Source organism: Lingula anatina, chromosome 1, assembly GCF_051362555.1.
Source record: "Lingula anatina isolate TDL-2025a chromosome 1, LinAna3.0, whole genome shotgun sequence".
NCBI classification, from domain to species: Eukaryota; Metazoa; Brachiopoda; class Lingulata; order Lingulida; family Lingulidae; genus Lingula; species Lingula anatina.
The window spans coordinates 50,329,416-50,347,848 of NC_141767.1; the positions used below are offsets into that span (position 1 = coordinate 50,329,416).

General features: G+C 34.7%; 1 protein-coding gene across 3 annotated transcripts; it reads left to right on the forward strand.

Annotated features, from left to right (window-relative positions):
• The first annotated feature begins 81 nt into the window (after window positions 1–81).
• LOC106173123 (coiled-coil and C2 domain-containing protein 1-like) lies at window positions 82–17,689 on the forward strand. 3 transcript variants are annotated; one of them, XM_086999545.1, is made up of 28 exons: window positions 82–247; window positions 835–982; window positions 1,258–1,355; window positions 1,558–1,830; window positions 1,996–2,152; window positions 2,387–2,422; window positions 2,630–2,745; window positions 5,665–5,749; window positions 6,163–6,264; window positions 6,415–6,563; window positions 6,776–6,848; window positions 8,815–8,976; window positions 9,350–9,492; window positions 9,694–9,750; window positions 9,899–10,030; window positions 10,157–10,215; window positions 10,411–10,527; window positions 10,767–10,840; window positions 11,000–11,055; window positions 11,268–11,319; window positions 11,763–11,862; window positions 12,053–12,143; window positions 12,347–12,511; window positions 12,734–12,753; window positions 14,736–14,793; window positions 15,025–15,154; window positions 15,602–15,726; window positions 16,045–17,689. In XM_086999545.1, the coding sequence occupies exons 1-28, from the start codon at window positions 176–178 to the stop codon at window positions 16,078–16,080; spliced, it is 2,886 nt and encodes a 961-aa protein (XP_086855671.1). In that variant the 5' UTR covers window positions 82–175; the 3' UTR covers window positions 16,081–17,689. The 3 variants fall into 3 exon arrangements, with proteins under 3 accessions (XP_086855671.1, XP_086855677.1, XP_086855680.1); XM_086999551.1 differs by having other exon boundaries at window positions 14,739–14,793; XM_086999554.1 differs by lacking the exons at window positions 14,736–14,793; window positions 15,025–15,154; window positions 15,602–15,726; window positions 16,045–17,689 and adding an exon at window positions 13,894–14,610.
• The last annotated feature ends 744 nt before the right edge of the window (window positions 17,690–18,433 follow it).

The following is an 18,433-nucleotide window of genomic DNA, read 5'->3' on the forward strand; positions in this document are numbered from 1 at the left end:
AGATAATTGACCAAGTAGCACCATAAATTTTAACATTAGATCATTTAAACCTTGCAATAATTACTGACAAAGAGTGCTCCCTACTCTCGCCGTATGCGAGAATTTGAGAGATTTAGAAAGAAGGAACAGGAAAACAAACGAATGCACACGATTTCAACACGATATTGACAGTAAAATGCCTGCAGGAAAGAAGGATAGAAGTGATAGAAATGCTAAGAAGGGTAGAGGAGCAGAGTTGATGGCCCAGGTAATTTTAAAATTAGGTGTACTTGGAAATAAGACCGTCACCAAAATATTTTACCAGTCGTGCTAGCACGGTGCTACATACCCCATTAGCTGCAGTTGTTCTGCTTTCTCTTTCAGTGACATATGAATCGTGATGTTCATTTCACTTTATATCTTAGTATTTTCCCCGAAAGGGACCTAGCGTCCATACATATAGCTTATGTTGAAAAATGGTCTCACCCAGATGTGTTTGTTGCAACTAAAAATCGCATGCATCCTACACAACACTTTAGTACTACAGTAGGTGAATCAAAATGATCATTCCCCAGCAACTCATTAATGTAAAAGTTGCATGACTAAATGTTGTTTTGCGTTTTGTTTCTTCATTTCTCTCCACTCAAACCTTTCCTTCTACTCATCCAAACATTCTGATATTTACCTTGTCCACAGGTTAAAACGTCAGTTACATTTGTACTATGCACTCAGTTAAGTCAAATTCAGGTCATGTTCTGCAGGAAGAATGATGCATTGCAGTTGGAGTTAGACATACATCTGATACAGGTAATGTACATGTGGTATAAAATATGAGTGTTTTCCATTTCATTGCAGATGGGGATGGTAGATCCTAACCAGATGGGGGCCATGATGCTTGGGGAGGGAATGGATGATGAAGATGATGATGACGATTTAGAAGCTGAGCTTGCTGCCCTCCAAGGACATGCCCCTCCTCCAAAAAAGACAGCCCGTGCAAAGAAAGGTAGGACACAAAAATAATTTATTTGAAAGATTTGATGCCAGTTTTGTTACAGATAGTACATTAGATACTTACCTTATGTTTGCAGGTTCAGAACTTTGATTGATAGAAAAATAGAATTGTTAGTCTTTGGACATATGAAAATTATTATCAGCTTATGTAGATTATAATTTTCATTATTTCTCCAAAGTGAGGGTTCTAGTAGGTACCTGTGTAAGTCACACAGTTCATTTTCAAAGAGTAAAATGAAAATTATAATCTTCGTCTTTGGACTTCAGCTCCAGTAGACATGTCTATGATTGAGAAGATGGCACTGGATAGCACTAGAGACATAAAGAGTGATGAGGAGATTTCTGGAGATGAGGAAGACCTGATGGTAATGGAATGTTGATTATTTGTATTATGATAAGTATGGTAAGTAAGTGATGGTGTTCACCTGATGATGTTGATACTTGTTATTTTTTATTGTAAAGAAAAAAAAACCTGACAAAATTTACTGTTTAAAACAGTATCCTTGTCTGATACCAAGTATGGTTGTCTGTTGATGTTATCATTCATAATTACATTTTTGAATTTAGGCTGAGCTGGAAGGTTTGAGTCCAGATGAAGAAGAACCAGCACCAGTAATAGCTCCTACTAAAGCACCAGTCATAGCTCCCACCACAACCCCACCAGAAGCAAAAACTGCACCTCCTAAAGCGACTCCTGTTGCTAAACCTGCTGCACCACAGGGACCAGGGGGCATGGTTGGTATCCTGATGGACAGGTTAGAGAACTACAAGCTGGCTTCCAGCAATGCTAAAGCAAACAGTGAAAGCTCTAAGGCAAGAAGATACGACAGAGGAATTAAGGTTAGTGATAGTGGTTTTGGCACATATGATATTAAATTTATGCAGCTTGTTTGGATTATTATATTGTAGTGGCATTTGTTGAACACTTTTTGTTTTGCAAAGAGTTTAACAAATACAGCTGGGTAGAGAGTGATACAACAAAAGATGTTTTACATTGTAATGCAGACATTAGCGGGACTCCTAAAACAAGCCCAGGCAGGGAAGCCCATTAATGAAGAAGATATTCCACCCCAAGTAGCAACAGGGCAAGCAGGAGGAGCTCCTCCTCAAGCACCAATTGAACACACTAGTGGGGCAACAGCAGCACCTACCATTGTAGAAAGTAGTTGCAAATTTCACTATTTCAACACCTAAATTTTACAAACATGATGTAAATGTATTAAGATTGAAAATGTGTAAAAAGATACTTATTTGACTTAAAATAAGTTCAATAGTTTAAAACCATACTAGTAGCTATGTATATTTGCCAAACAGAAATGTTTTCTTTATGGGCATTTTCTGGCCACACAAGCTTCAGTTTGCATCTGAGTGAATTATGAATCTGTTGATTTTTCAGGTCCTCCAAGTCATCAGCCTGAAGCTGCTTCTCAAGGTGAACTTTTATAAATCTTAATCATTTTAGACCATAAAACAAAGGGAACGGTGCCCAATTAATTTTGTATTTAAATATTTTAATTTCTTGGTAGTTTATTTAATAAATGCTATAAATAATCTTAGTCTGTTTTATGGTGTTTGTTAATTATGCCAGTATGCAGGTCCTCAGCCAGTAGGTATCATGTGACTTTCTATTGATTTGCAGACACAGAGACACTCACCTTATTAACCACAAGAAAGGAGGAATACAAACAGGCTGCAATTCTAGCCAAGAAATCTGGTGATGATGAAACGGCAAAAAAATATTTGAAGATAATGAAGGTAAGTTTTTTCATTGTTGCCAATTTTCATACCATTGGATAATTGTACCACCAGCGTTAGCGCTGGCGGTACACATGGTTTCGGTCTCGTCCGGATCGTTATGCTGGCTCCGCCGGCTCCGTTGGCTCCGCCGGACGGCTACCGTTACCGCTTCTCTTCCTAGACGGTAAGGGCCCCCGCACCCATCTCATGGATTTAGGTCACCTATAATCTCAACTCGTTCCACGTAAAATTTGGGCTTTGTCGGTATTGGGGTCTGGGTGTGGCACTCATTGCAATGCACCCTTGTCTAAAAATGGCAAAATTAAATGCTAATTATCTACCCTACGGAAGGAGTTATGGGAAAAATTTTTATAGACGGCTTTCCAAAAGTCATATGTGTAGATTTCAAATATACCCTTAGATTTGACCTTTGACCTCTACTTCAAGGTCAAATGGGCCAAAATTTTCAAAAAAATGAAATTTTTTACGAAAAAAATTTTTTTTGCCCTGTTATTCAGACACCACACAGACTTAACCAATAATATTATTGGAAAGTGTTACCCTTCAGGTCATCTTTCATCACCATGAATTTGGGGTCAATCGGTGCATTTTCACGGGAGTAGCGGCCATAAGATACCGAAACTGAAAACTGTCTCTAATTTGGGAACCGTTAATGCTAGAGACCCATTCTTTTTTGCATTTTGTAGAGCATGTAAAGCCCAACACTGGTGGTGGTCTCGGTTTTTTTGTATTCCATACGGTTTTCGAGTTACGCTGTATCAAAAAGTACATATTGGTGGTAAAAGCAAAATGTGCAGTATGGTAATGGATAATAAATTTTGAACTCTGGAAAAATAAAACATAAGGCTTGGCAAAGCAGACAACTTGTGTTCAAAAATGACATTATTTCATCAAATTTGAACTTCTGAAACTTCAGAGCACCTCCTATTTCAAGAATTTTGACCAAAATGACATTTTCTTTATTTTAATTAATTTTTTCTGTACAAAATTTAAGGCACATTATGGTAACTCCAAAATTATAACATCTAGTCCCTTATATCTCCAAAACTGGCAGAGATAGGTCTATAGTTACTATTGAAGTTGAATAGGAAGTCATATACTGGCCATCTTACTATGACCTTGAAATTGACCTTTGACCTACTTTTCACCATGAACTGAACTTTGCAAATTTTTCTTCCCTTTTATCTCCAAAACTGGCTGAGATAGGTCCATAGTTACTATTGAACTTGAATAGGAAGTCATATACTGGCCATCTAAATGTGACCTTAAAATTGACCTTTGACCTACTTTACACCATGAACTGAATTTTGCAAATTTTGCTTTCCTTTTATCTCCAAAACTGGCAGAGATAGGTCCGTAGTTACTATTGAACTTGAATAGGAAGTCATATACTGGCAATCTATATGTGACATTAAAATTGACCTTTGACCTACTTTTCACCATGAACTGAATTTTGCAAATTTTGCTTTCCTTTTATCTCCAAAACTGGCTGAGATAGGTCCGTAGTTACTATTGAACTTGAATAGGAAATCATATACTGGCAATCTAAATGTGACCTTAAAATTGACCTTTGACCTACTTTTCACCATAAACTGAACTTTGCAAAATTTGCTTCCCTTTTATCTCCAAAACTGGCTGAGATAGGTCCATAGTTACTATTGAACTTGAATAGGAAGTCATATACTGGCAATCTAAATGTGACCTTAAAATTGACCTTTGACCTACTTTTCACCATAAACTGAATTTTGCAAATTTTGCTTCCCTTTTATCTCCAAAACTGGCTGAGATAGGTCCATAGTTACTATTGAACTTGAATAGGAAGTCATATACTGGCAATCTAAATGTGACCTTAAAATTGACCTTTGACCTACTTTACACCATGAACTGAATTTTGCAAACTTTTCTTCCCTTTTATCTCCAAAACTGGCAGAGATAGGTCCATAGTTACTATTGAACTTGAAAAGGAAGTCATATACTGGCCATCTAAATGTGACCTTAAAATTGACCTTTGACCTACTTTACACCATGAACTGAACTTTGCAAATTTTGCTTCCCTTTTATCTCCAAAACTGGCTGAGATAGGTCCATAGTTACTATTGAACTTGAAAAGGAAGTCATATACTGGCAATATAAATGTGACCTTAAAATTGACCTTTGACCTACTTTTCACCATGAACTGAATTTTGCAAATTTTGCTTTCCTTTTATCTCCAAAACTGGCTGAGATAGGTCCGTAGTTACTATTGAACTTGAATAGGAAGTCATATACTGGCATTATAAATGTGACATTAAAATTGACCTTTGTCCTACTTTTCACCATAAACTGAACTTTGCAAATTTTGTTTCCCTTTTATCTCCAAAACTGGCAGAGATAGGTCCATAGTTACTATTGAACTTGAATAGAAAGTCATATACTGGCAATCTAAGTGTGACCTTGAAATTGACCTTCGACCTACTTTTTATCATGAACTGAACTCTGCTAATTTCTTTCTCTTTTAACTTCAAACTTGACAGAGATAGGTCCATAGTTACTCTTGAACTTGAATAGGAAGTCATATACTGGCAATTTACTGTGACCTTGAAATTGACCCTTGACCTACCTTACGAAGAACTTAAATTTGATTGTACCATATATGTTTTTTGCAATAGTTTAAAAATTCTTGTTGATTGCATTTTTACAGCTTGTCAAGCACAAAACTGGTGGCTGTGTCCCTTATTTTGTGTATGTGGGGGTCTATACGAATGCGCTTGCTCCAGCTGGTGGTACAATATTTGGAGGCGGTATCGCCTCTCTGATCCTCTAGTTTGTGAAGGAATAAATACCAGAAATTCAGAATACACTCAAATGCCAAGCGCTGTTGTTATTGACAGTTTTTGTAATTAAAAAAATTCTTTTCTCTTTTTTGACATTGCCCAGCAATTTGATGCAGTGATCCAGGCAGCTACTGCAGGCAATCCTATAGACCTGAGCCAGATGCCCCCCTCACCAGGAACAGCAACAGGTGGACTGTTTGAAATCTCTCTGACTGATCCTTTGCATACTTATAATACATTACTTTTATCTAGAACAGTTTAAAGTTTTATTCAGCATCAACAATAAAAGTGCCTGGAATATTTTAAAAAATAATGGAAAGATATGTTTGAAACCTATTTCAAAAAGGGTTTGGTTTACAGTAGCTTTAAGGTGTATTAAAAGATGAATATTATGAAATGTTTATCAGAAGCATCTCTACCATGTATGCAGAAGCTGGAATCTGTTCTATTTCGTGTTTGTTTTTTAGTTACACAAAAACAAAGATGTTGGATGTCAAATAAGATACACATTCTTTATTTAAAGAAATTATTTTAGTGTATATGATTTCCCTTGTCAGTATTTAAAAATGTCTTTTTCAAAATCCTCCTGGTTTTGTTTCAGGAAAAGCTCCAAGTCCTACTCCTCACAGAGCAGAGAGGGTGTCGAACCAAGCAGCTGCAGACAAAGAACCAGAAATGGAACTTCCAGAACCAACAGAGAAAGGTAGTTTTACTCTAAAAATCAGTTATCTGATGAATTTTTAATTTGCCAGGGAGACTTAAACATATCAATGCTTTTTCTGTTTTAAAAATGTTAAAAAGCTTAAAGTAGTGTATTGACATTTTATAATTCTTACAACCATTCAACTTTTAGAGGCCCAAGAAATATTTGGTGCTCCCCCTGCTCCTAAGACAGTTATGGAAGCTTTGGAGCAGAGGCTCCAGAAATATAAATCATCAGAAGAAAGTGCCAAAGCTGAGGGTAACAGTAGTAAAGCCAGGAGAATGGGAAGAATAGCAAAAGTATGTTAATTGCATACTGTGAGTTACAACATGAATAGAAAACAGTGTAGTTGTTAAAACATTCGTGACATATGAATTTTCATTTATCTATCTTATTTAATTTTCATTATCTAGGTCTGCACAACATTTTGCATCAGGATGGTTAAAGCCCTATATGATACTACATTTTCACAGATTAACATTTGTCTGTAACAAACTTTATTTTCATTTAGCAATATCAAGATGCAATTAGAGCCCATAAGCTTGGAAAAGCTGTAGACTTTGAAGAGCTACCAACTCCTCCAGGTATGTGTTTAACTATGATCTATTTCTTATCTATTTTGATTAAAAAAATTAATAATTTTTTTGAATAGAATTTCCCTCTTTCTCTAGTTTTATTAGTACCACCAGCGTGTACGCTGGCGGTACTCATGGTTTTAGTCTCGACCCGTCTCGTACGGCTCCGTAAGCTCCGCCGGCTCCGTTGGCTCCGCAGGGTGTCGTGGGATACAAGTCACCGTTACCGCTTCTCCTCCTAGACCGCAAGGACCTGTGTCCCCATCTCTTGGATTTAGGTCACATATAATCTCAACTTGAACACCCTGGTATTTTTGTCTCAGTCGGTGCTTTGGCCTGGGCGTGACGCTCGTTGAAACGCACCCTTGTCAAAATTTTGGAAAATTCAATGCTAAATATCTCCCAAACCGAAGGAATTATGGGAAAAATTACTACAGAAGTCTGACCGAAAGTCATTTGTGGAGATTCCAAATATGCCCTGAGATTTGACTTTTGACCTTTATTTCAAGGTCAAACGGGCCAAAATTTTCTAAAAATGGGACTTTTCTGCAAAAAAATATTTGTTTGTACCAATTTTCAGAAACTACACAGACCTATGCTCTCATATTATGGTGAGGGGTTACAATCAGGGTCTCTTTTCATCTTTGAGAGTTTGGGGTCAATAGGTGCATTTTCATGGGAGAAGCGGCCATTAGATATGAAACTGAAAACTCAAATTCTGGAACCGTAAATGCCAGAGACCTTTTGCATTTTGCAATTCGTAGGACTTGTCAAGCATAATACTGGAGGTGGTGTCCACGTTTTTGTTTTCGATACGGTTTAGGCGTTGCTCTATATAAAAAAGTACAACGCAATATTCAGTGGTGAAAATAAAATGTGAATTACTGCAAAATTAGCAGAGATATGCCCATAGTTCCTATTGAACTTGAACTGGAAGTCATATACTGGCAATCTAACTGTGACCTTGAAATTGACCTTTGACCTACTTTTCATTATGAACTGCACTTTGCAATTTTTCTGATCTTCATATTTCCAAAACTGGCAAAGATACGACCATAGTAACTATTGAACTTGATTAGGAAGTCATATACTTGCAATCTAACTGTGACCCTGAAATTGACCTTTGACCTAATTTTCACCATCAACTGAACTTTGCAAATTTTCTATCCTTTATATCTCGAAAACTGGCAGAGATACACACAAAGTTACTGTTGAACTTGAATAGGAAGTCATATACTGGCAATCTAACTATGACCTTGAATAGGAAGTCATATACTGGCAATCTAACTATGACCTTGAAATTGACCTTTGGCCTACTTTTTATGATGAACTGCACCTTGCATGTTTTCTGGCATTTATATCTTCAAAATTGGCAAAGAAATTCCCATGGTTACTATTGAACTTGAATAGGAAGTCATATACTGTGACTTTGAAATTGACCTTTGACCTACTTTTTCACCAAGAACTTAACTTTGCATATTTTCTTGCCCCTCATATCTTCAAAACTAGCAGAGATATGCCCATAGTGTTGCCCAAGGTTTACTCTTTTGTCAGCATACTACAGATGCAACAATGATAACACATTTCAAGGAAAACCAATAGGTCTATTGTCTAGAAAATCACAGGAGTGATCAATGTTAGGAAAATACAGGTCAATTCCAAAATCTGCATGATTGGACCATTTTTAGTTATGTTTTTTTTTTTTTTTTGCATTTTTTTACATATTTTGAGAACTCTTGTTGATTGCATTTTATAGAGCTTGTTAAGCACAAGACTGGAGGTGGTCTCCTTTTTTTTTTTTGGTTTTCCATACGAATGCGCTTACTCCAGCTGGTGGTACAATATCCGGAGGCGGTATCGCCTCTCTGATCCTCTAGTTTAACTTAAGGAAACATTACAGTAGCACTCACAAATTCAAGCCTGGAGATTGGAATTTTACAATCTTAAGCTAGTTTTGTTTGCTGTATTCTTTCAGGTTTTGCACCAATCCCCACAGGATCATCAGGTGCCCCGACAACAGCACCAACACTCCCTCCTCCCCAACCACAACCGAAGGCTGCAGCATCATCTAGTCCAGGTGGCAGCACTGCTCCACCCACCAGCAGACCTGTACCACAGAAATCTCCATCTGGCGCAAGTAAGATACTGGAGACCAGTTGTTCATGATTAGATAATTTAAATTAAACTGCACCTAAAACTAGATTGAAACTAGCTAAAAATGTCATTAAAATTTAGTAACCAAATGTCTGGAACCAGTTTGTTCCAGGCTGGGTAGTGGTATCCTATGGATAACACTGTCCACAGTATAAATTCGTTATCTTTGACCAGTTATCTCAAAGATGGCATGATTTTTACTAATAAATAGCAATATCAGAGACAAAAAGTATCCAGCATTTGGGAAATGTTGCTTTACCCACAGAGTAACTGCCCGTTTTGTGTTGAGTAGAAGGTGGTATTAAATAAATCTAAATCATCAATACAAGGATGTATGAGATTTTTTTTCTTTGTAGGTGTAAAGAAGAGGGCCTTATCCCAGAATGAACAGAATGTTTTGTTGCTTGAAACAAAGATGAATCAATTTAAAAAAGCAGCTTTAGAGGCCAAGAACAAGGGTGAAATGGAACAAGCTAAGGCATATCTTAGATCAGCAAAGGTTAGGAAGAAATGTCCATGATCTTTTCAAATGGGGATGAAAACAGTATTGTAAAAAGTGTTTAAAAAGAAATTTATACAAAACAATCAATGATTGGTAGGCACCATTTGTATCTTTTCTTTGAATCTTTTTTACATGAAACCAAAGTATAGAGTAACTGGGGCCATGTATAGCTATGAAATTGTGTTTGTTCTCCACCAGGGGTTTGAGCCAATGATAGAGGCAGCAAAAGGTGGATTACCAGTGGATTTAAGTAAGGTAAGGATTGTGTCTTTTACGTAGTTGTATTAAATGAACTATCGATGAAGAATAGATTATTTTGACTGTGTGTGTAAGTGATTTCAGTTTGTTTGTCATGCAAATGAGAAAGATGTGGATGTCAATCGTGTTTACCATCTTCTTCCAGTGTCCCACTCCCCCTGGTCCTGAAGGCTTGGAAGGCTTTGTGATGGTGGAGAGAGAGGATACAGAGCAACCTATGGGGGATAGAGACCAAATGTATAAGAAGCTAGAAACAGATTTGATCAACCAAATTAGGGTAAGATAAATGTTAGATAATTCTTATGCATCTGTGGAGGTCATGAAATTATTGTATTGTTTTGATTATGGTAAAAATGTAATATGGGCTACCTGACGATATAAGAATAATTTTTTCTCATTTCAGTCATGTAGTACAAATAGTGAACATTTTACTAGTCTTGGAGATGTGACAAGTGCTCAGAGGTAAGTTCATTATTTATTTATTATACCTTATTTTTATGCCATATATTTATTATGTTACACCATACTGCTCTAGATCAGTGGGGATGCTGGCAAAATAAAGAAACATAGCACATTGTTTCATATCAATCTGTCCCCATATGCATATCCAATTTTTTTTTTTTTTTTTTGATCAGGTTATATTTTGCTAACTTTCAGGTTTGAAAAACTTGGAAAAAACAGCAGAAAAGACCTTGATGCCTTGAAAAATGCATACAAACATGATGACCCAGTTCCTAGGTTCCACTATGAAATGAGAACCTTTTCTATGGTGCAGTAAGTATATGACTACAGATGAACTTGTCACCATAAAATAAGTTATTGGTAATCAATAGGATAGGAATGTGAAGTCATTGAAATGCCTTTAACTTCTTTATTTTAAGTAGTGGTGGATGTTTTATGATGGTTTATGTATAGAATTATTATAATGACTAAGAATTCCTTCAACAATGTTTTCCCATTTAATGTTCAAAGAAAGGGCTTTTGAACATACCACAGTCAAATCTTCATTTCAGATGTTGTACAGAGTTGGGAGGAGATGATCTAGAACTTATTATTGTCAGAGGTCTTAATTATGGACTGCCCCCTGGTAAGTATTATTCCTCTGACTTTTGGGATTTAATGTTTTTCACATGTACACCATGATTAGGAATTCAGTTCACCTTTGCCGGGCTGTACTACTGAATGGATTATTAATAAAGGAAATCATCTGTGTTTATAGTTTCTATGAAAAGTCTTCCTTTTACAGATATTAAGGCAACAGACTTAGACACCTATGTGAAATTTGAATTTCCGTATCCTACAGTAAGTGAAGCCAATAAGTTTTTTTTTATGTATTAGAATTATTATAAGTTAGTTTCAATCTCTTTAAAAATAAAGACCAAAACATTTTAAAATGACCCAGTTTTTCATGAGTAAAAAATTAAAAATGAAGGTGAAGAAATTTATGTATGCATTTTCATTATGTGTCACTCTGTAATTGGTGTCCATATAAAGCAAACTGATTAACATTTCAGGATAAACCTCAACAAGACCACTCACATACCATAAAAAGCACGGACAATCCTGGTAAGTTGAAATGGTCAAGCCACAATCATAACATAATGGTGCACCAAATTGTCATATAGTTTCCAAGTGCATCCTTCATTTTGATGTTGATTTTCAGTTATGTACGTCGGACGTGCACAGTAAGAAATCTTTTTAAACATGATGTGACAAATTGGGCACTGCAACATAGCAGATATTCTTTTGTATAATTGTAAGTGGAGAACTTAATCGTATTATTGAAATACATTAAAATACATTGTGACCTTTCCTGATTATTATTATTATTGAAATAAATTTCATTTAAGAAAATTTAAGAAATAAGCTTATTTGTTTTTCTGCGACGCAGTCACTCCTAAGTTGGCAACTTTCCCCTTGTGACATTCCATTGTTGTTCAGTATGTAAGTGATATGATGCACAACTGTCTTAGCATCATGAATATGCACTTGATGCTCTTTTCTTTCAGAATATGACCAGACTTTTAAACTACAAATGAACAGGAAGTCTAGGGGGTTTCTTAGATTACTAAAAAGCAAATCTATCAAATTAGAAATTTATTATAAAAGGTGAGTATGTATGCACAGAACTTGGTGATTTACCCTTTCTGTATGTATGCAGAGTAGTGATGTTTTCAATGGACTGATTAATTTGAAAGTATCAGCACTGAAAGTAAAGCAAAATACAAGTTAAACTGCCCCACTGTACACTTAATAAGAACACTTGTACCAACATTTGAATATTACTTGTTTGTTTCAGAGGATTTTTCAAAGGTGATAAAATGCTGGGTACCTGTAACTTAAAACTCCAACCACTGGAATCTCAATGTGTTGTCCATGAGATTTTAGATGTAAGTGTACTACTTTCTTTTTACACTTAGCACATAGCATTGAACAATATACTCTTATTTATTAACATTGATTAAAGATTTACAATTTTTCCATGAAAACAGAAATAGTTCATTCAGCACACAAAACAGAAAAGAACTAACATGCTGTGCTGTCTACTTATTTATGTAACATAATTCAATATCTTTCAAATTTCCTATGTAAGCTGATGGATGGAAGGAAGACAGTTGGTGGCAAGCTGGAGGTGAAGATGCGCATCAGGGAGCCATTTCTTTCCAAACAGGTTGAACAGGTCAAGGAGAAGTGGTTGGTCATTGATGCCTTTGAAAGGAAACTTGCACCTCCACAGCAGCCGAGGTCCAGGTCCAGGGTTTGTATTTTTTCGTTTTCGTTTATTTTGGATTAGGGGAAAAAAATTTATATATATTTTGAATCATACTAGCATTACTTTAATAATATATGTTGAATTTTTATATAGTGCAAAATTTTGATTTAAAGAGAAATTGCTGCAATATATGGAAAAGCTGAATGTAAATTGAAGTTCAAATTTAAAGGTAATTACCTTGATTGTCATTCTTACTTTATATTTCAGTCTCCAGCCAGGGAGTCAAGGTGAGTTCTCAATGAGTAATGTGACTTACTAATTTGTGTGGGTATGGATATTGGTTGTTATGACTAATACTTGAAATGAATGAAACGCCATTTAATATTTAAGAGTGATCATATTTACTGTATTGGTCTGATATCTTTTAAAATATGAGATGACTGTGCTCATTTTAAAATGACTCACATAACCAGCAGTTGATATGGGTGGAACCTTTACCCTGCCACTTTCTTATTCAGTCATACATGTTTGCTCCTGGCAGTATCAGAATCTTATTTGAGTGGTAAATTGTTCATTTAACCTCATTTTTTGCATATCTTATGTGAGCATGGTGTAAAACTAAGAAAACTCAGCATGTTTTTAGAAAACCATTTTATGTGCCGTTTATTTCAAATATAAGGCTTCATTCACATGAAAAATCTATTTTCTAAAAATCTATTTTCTATTCGTGGTATCTTGTGATCACGGTCTGTGCCCTGAATACTCCGTGGCGTAATTATTGGCAGCGCGAGCCAGTTACTTCCAAAGCTGTAATTAATTCTCGGCTGCGCTCGGAATGATCACAAGATACCGCGAATAGAAAATAGATTTTTAGAAAATAGATTTTTCATGTGAACGGAGTCTAAGACTCAAAGAAATAAGATAGGTGAAGTTGTTCAGTGCATTAAAGCAGTTTGACTGGACCATGTGTCTGCATTAAGCCTGAGCCTTGTGCTAAGTAATAGCCCATTGTATTAGGCTGCCCTTACATTTGGTTGTCTTCTTGTGTGGTCCTCAAAAACAATTCCATCATACAGGTTTAAGACTGTACCTTTGATATGTCATCTACTTGGTGTGTATCCCATGGTCTTTCTCTTGACAAATATTCTGGTTGCACTTCTCAATCCACTGTGTCATATGAAAAGCCTTTATATGATTAATTGATTTCCTTGAGTGCTATTTGTGTAAGCTTAAAAACATGGAATTAATTGAAAAACATGTCATGATAAGTAGCTTTTTTATTATTGTAAATGAGATAATTTATACAATATAACTTGTTATGTGTTATTGAGTATTTTACAAAAGTATGTTTTATCAGAATTTTTTTTTTTTTTTTTTGTTAAGAAAGACCACGTGTAACTAGGTAATACTTGCTTTTCTCCCTGCAGAAAATCAAAAATGTGCCTGTTGGCATGAAACTCAAGACATTAGCAGCACAGACAACAGCATAGAGAGAGATGAGAATTCATTGCACCTAAAAAGACTCCGTCTGTCTTTAGTAGAAAAGTGATGCTATCATGTTCATATTCCCTGCCTTCAAGGAAAAAAGAGAAAGATTTTTTCATGTCAGTTTTTGTGAAAGGGCTAGGCTCCAAGATTTTACCAGTCCATCTAGTTATTTTCACCTTTTTAAAGAGAAAAAATTATCAAAAATAATAGTCATTGCATGGCTTGTGTAACTAAGAAGCTTCATGGTCACATTGTATAAAGAGACAAACATTTTGATGAGAATTAATTTAATTTATTTAATAATATACACTTAGTTCGATATTGTTATTTTTAAGATAAGTCTGTGATATTTTGTCATTTTTTAAAATTTGTTTGTTAGTTAGGTGAACCTTGGGACTTAAACTGTTCAGAACATACTACATGTCAAGCCAAATGGACAAAGTTAACTGACCTATGAATACAGTTTAAGAATAATTGTTATATGTTATATGGTTAAGCAATTTCTTAACTGAAAGACATTTCTGAAGTGCAACCAGCTAGGTTGAGAAATGGGTTGTTTAGTACCTGAACATCACTCCAGAACATTATGTATAAATCCTTTTACAAGTACCGTCCATTATAATGATAAGTGCATATAATCTCATATTTTAATTGTGTTTATATTCAGTTCCTGAATGGTTTGTTTAATATTAGAATATTCAATGTTTCTTCATTTGAATAAGAGAATAAAGGCATTTGTTTAAAATACGGTCTTGCTATTAATCTTGTTATATTGTTACAGTAGGGAAGTGGTCAGCATGGAAGTGCTGCGGTATGAGAAAGACTTGGTGGATAAACAGGTAATTGCATCATTATTACCAAAACTACTCTCACTAAGACATTAAAAAAAGAAATTTTCTGAATAAAATGTATCCAATTTAAAGTTTAAAAACTTTTTCTGTAGATTTGCCTTTACATTACTTGATATAATCATTTTCAAATAATTTAAGTAAATTGTGCCATTGTTTTTTTCATAAAATGCAGTCATTGGTTAAAATTGACTTTCTTGCAATTTCATATTTTCTTTTTAGATTGCCAAATACAGGGGTATCTTAAAACCTGTCCAAGAGCAGGCTTTGAGGAAGAAAAGTGAACAATACCAAAAGCAAATAGAGCAGCAGACGGCCATATTGAAGCAAGGGGGAGTGAATTCACTTAAAGGTAAAAAAAAGGGTCTATGAAAACAAATTTACATCATAAAAACAATACCTAGTGAAATTAAAACTGACCAATCACTTAGAATGCCATAGACTTTTCAGAAGAAAACCCTGACATTGGGTACTTTTATTAAAGGATTTATAATTTTTATAAAGTTTTAATTGGGAAAGAAGTTAAACAGTTTGCAATTAGGACATATAAATATGACTTTAGGACATTTATAAACACACACAGCAAGGAAGGATAGCTTTAATTCCTAGGCAAAAATGTTTGTTTGGCTTCAGTTGGCTTTAGTTGAGCCTGTTTATTTAGTTTATTTTAAATACCTATACAATGAAAAGTTGAAGCATTGGATAGTTGTGATATGCCTTGTGGTGATTTGCAGTGAAAATATTGTCTTATTGTGTGTATATGACTGCCTGTTTATATATTTTTTTTACTCTTTTTCAGCTTACATGGATGATATAGCGAGGACTGCGACAGTGTACCACCAGGAGGCAGTGAAGTTGGCAAAAGAAGGGCAAAAAGACAAGGCACAAATTGCACTGACAAAGAAGAAATGTGTGGAGAACGAGGTAAGCAATGATTTCAGTCATGGATGTCCCAGCTGGCATGTAATTTTAATTTTCTGGAAAGATGCATTTTAGTTAAATTTATGCAAATGCCTTATGAGTGCTAGTATACAGGCAGTTTTCCAGTATCTTGTTAAAAATATTTTAGCCTTTAAACAAAATAGGACCTTTTGTGGCCTCTTTTTTAAACTTTAAGTGAAGTATACTCTGTTATATTCCTTGAATTTCACACCTTTTTGATTGATACAAACTTGGACATTTGATTGACAGGTTTAGACATTCATGATTTGTGTTTGATATTAGTTTTCTTGTTATTTCCAGGTTGGATTAATTCAGCAAAAACTTTCCAAGATGTAGACTTCCACTTAGATTAAAAGTCAGTTATCAAATTAGTGCAATGCCAATTTTTACTCTGTCGGTAGGATAAACAATGTGTTGGGGAATATAAGAAAGGACATAAGATGGTCACTGTGCATGCATGTGTCACTTTGATGCCTTAATGTACAAGAACTTCTAAACAGGAAAAGTTAAGTAGACGCTTCGGTTATCACATTGAATTTTTTATTTTATACCAGGATTTTTTATTGATCAATCTGATTTGAAAGGATGATGCTTTACAAATGATTCATTTACTGTGATTAGGTCTATATATGTCATGAATGGTTATACATGTTCATCATGTGGGCTGTTGGGGTTTTTATTCTCACACATTTGAACTGCGTGATTTACAAAAAAATATGATGTCAATTTTAAATTGATTGTCTACTAATATGTAAAGCATTGTAGCAGGTTGCTTCAATTTGACTATTATTATTATTATTATTATTTTTTTTTTTTTTTGTTAAGAACTTGTTTTCGTTCAGCTGAATGTCTGTTGCATATCAATTTCATGTTTTAATGAAAACAGAACACTGAGATCATAAGAGTTATGAAATACTGAGACTAATTGCAAGGCGTGTTTATTCAAGATAAGAACATTTATTTTAGGCCAGACAAGATTAATCTGACAGTCAAAACTTAGATTAAAGATATTCAATATAGTACTAGTATCTGTATTCTCTTTTCTAGGACTTCTTTACTTATTTCTGAAATTAAAGTGGTATATGTCAGCTATCATTTTCTGCATCACACACCATGATAAAGATATTAACTTAAAGTACCAACTTTGTTATTTTTGTACAAATGTAACAGTTATTCAAAATAAACACACAGCAGATTTAGATAATGAAAGATAGCATTTATACTTACGTAGGCAATGCACAGCTTTCAAATAACCTTCTACAACTTCTGCACAAAATGGGGGAAAAACCAGAAATTGTTAATCATGCTTGTATATAATCTTTAAACTAGTCTAGACAAAATGTTCAAACATGCTTGAGAAGCTATATTCACTTGTAAGCCAATAACTCATTTAAGCCATTTAAGACCTGACATGCTGGATCTAGACGCCACTGATATATACATACTGATAAGATGCCTGTACCAGTGTTCTAAGTTTCTTGGTGGATGTGTTTTTTTATGTGATTTAATCCTATTTGATGTAACAGAATAATGTGATCTGTTTAGTGGTCTGATGCGTACCTGGAGTCAGCAGAATAAAAGGTGAATGTTTCTTGTTATAATTATTATGATGTTACTTGATTTTTTAATGTGCTTGAATTATGACTTACACCATGTTCATCCAAAACTGCATATTAACATTTTATAAGGGGATTTTTGTGTTAAAGTTTAGAAGAAGGGGCCATCTCTCTTTCCCATTTTTCATGCTACACTTTGTGATTGTAGATCTTTTCTGATAGAGAAAAAATGTTATTATTTATTAATGGATAATGAAGTTTAAGAAAGTGAACAACATGTCTCGATTAAAGAATCAGTTTTTTTTTAATTGTAGGAAATACATGTATATGAAACATTCCTGTGTATGGAAGTTGGCAAATGACTTGAATAAAATAACTTTATAAAGTTATGATTTTTTTTTAATTTCATAATTTGGACAAACAATAATAAATACTACATTTGATACTTTTGAAAAGATGATCATTTCAGTGGTCTCCTATTTCCAATAACATTGTTTCCTAGACAGGATATGGATGATATTAAACTAAAACTGTTTTGGATATGAAATACGACATACAGTACTAGTATGACCAAATTTTCAAACAGTGCAAAATCATACAGAGACTATGGGGGGTTATGGCATGAAATGGAATAAGACTTGTTCTGCTAAAGAAGATTAAAACAGTTCTAATTAAAAAATGGAGTGCAGTAATAGTCACACTAAGCACTTTCAGGGGCATCGTCATACACCTGACAATTACTGGTATGTGCACAACAAAAGATAAAGTTAATTCTGATGACAAAGAGTTACATCTACCAACAGTAGGCTGCATATGCTCATTATATCATTCTGATCATCTGTTCTCTGTTATAGCATCCTGGAGCATTTCCAGTTTCAAGGTTTCATATTATTCATTAGTATATTACTTGAAATCTTGAGAGAATCTTACAGAAAATTTTAACATTTTTTGGAAATAAAAGTTGTTTATACAGTGGGCCTGTGTGTATGCCTTCAGGCACATCTAACTTTTTTATTTGCATAGTTGTTGGAAATGGCCATTTAAAAAACCAAAAACATGAATTAAGGAGTGTTAAGATTTCCTTTACATCTCTTTTGTAAGACTTAGAGAATTGCAAATGATCAAAGACCCAT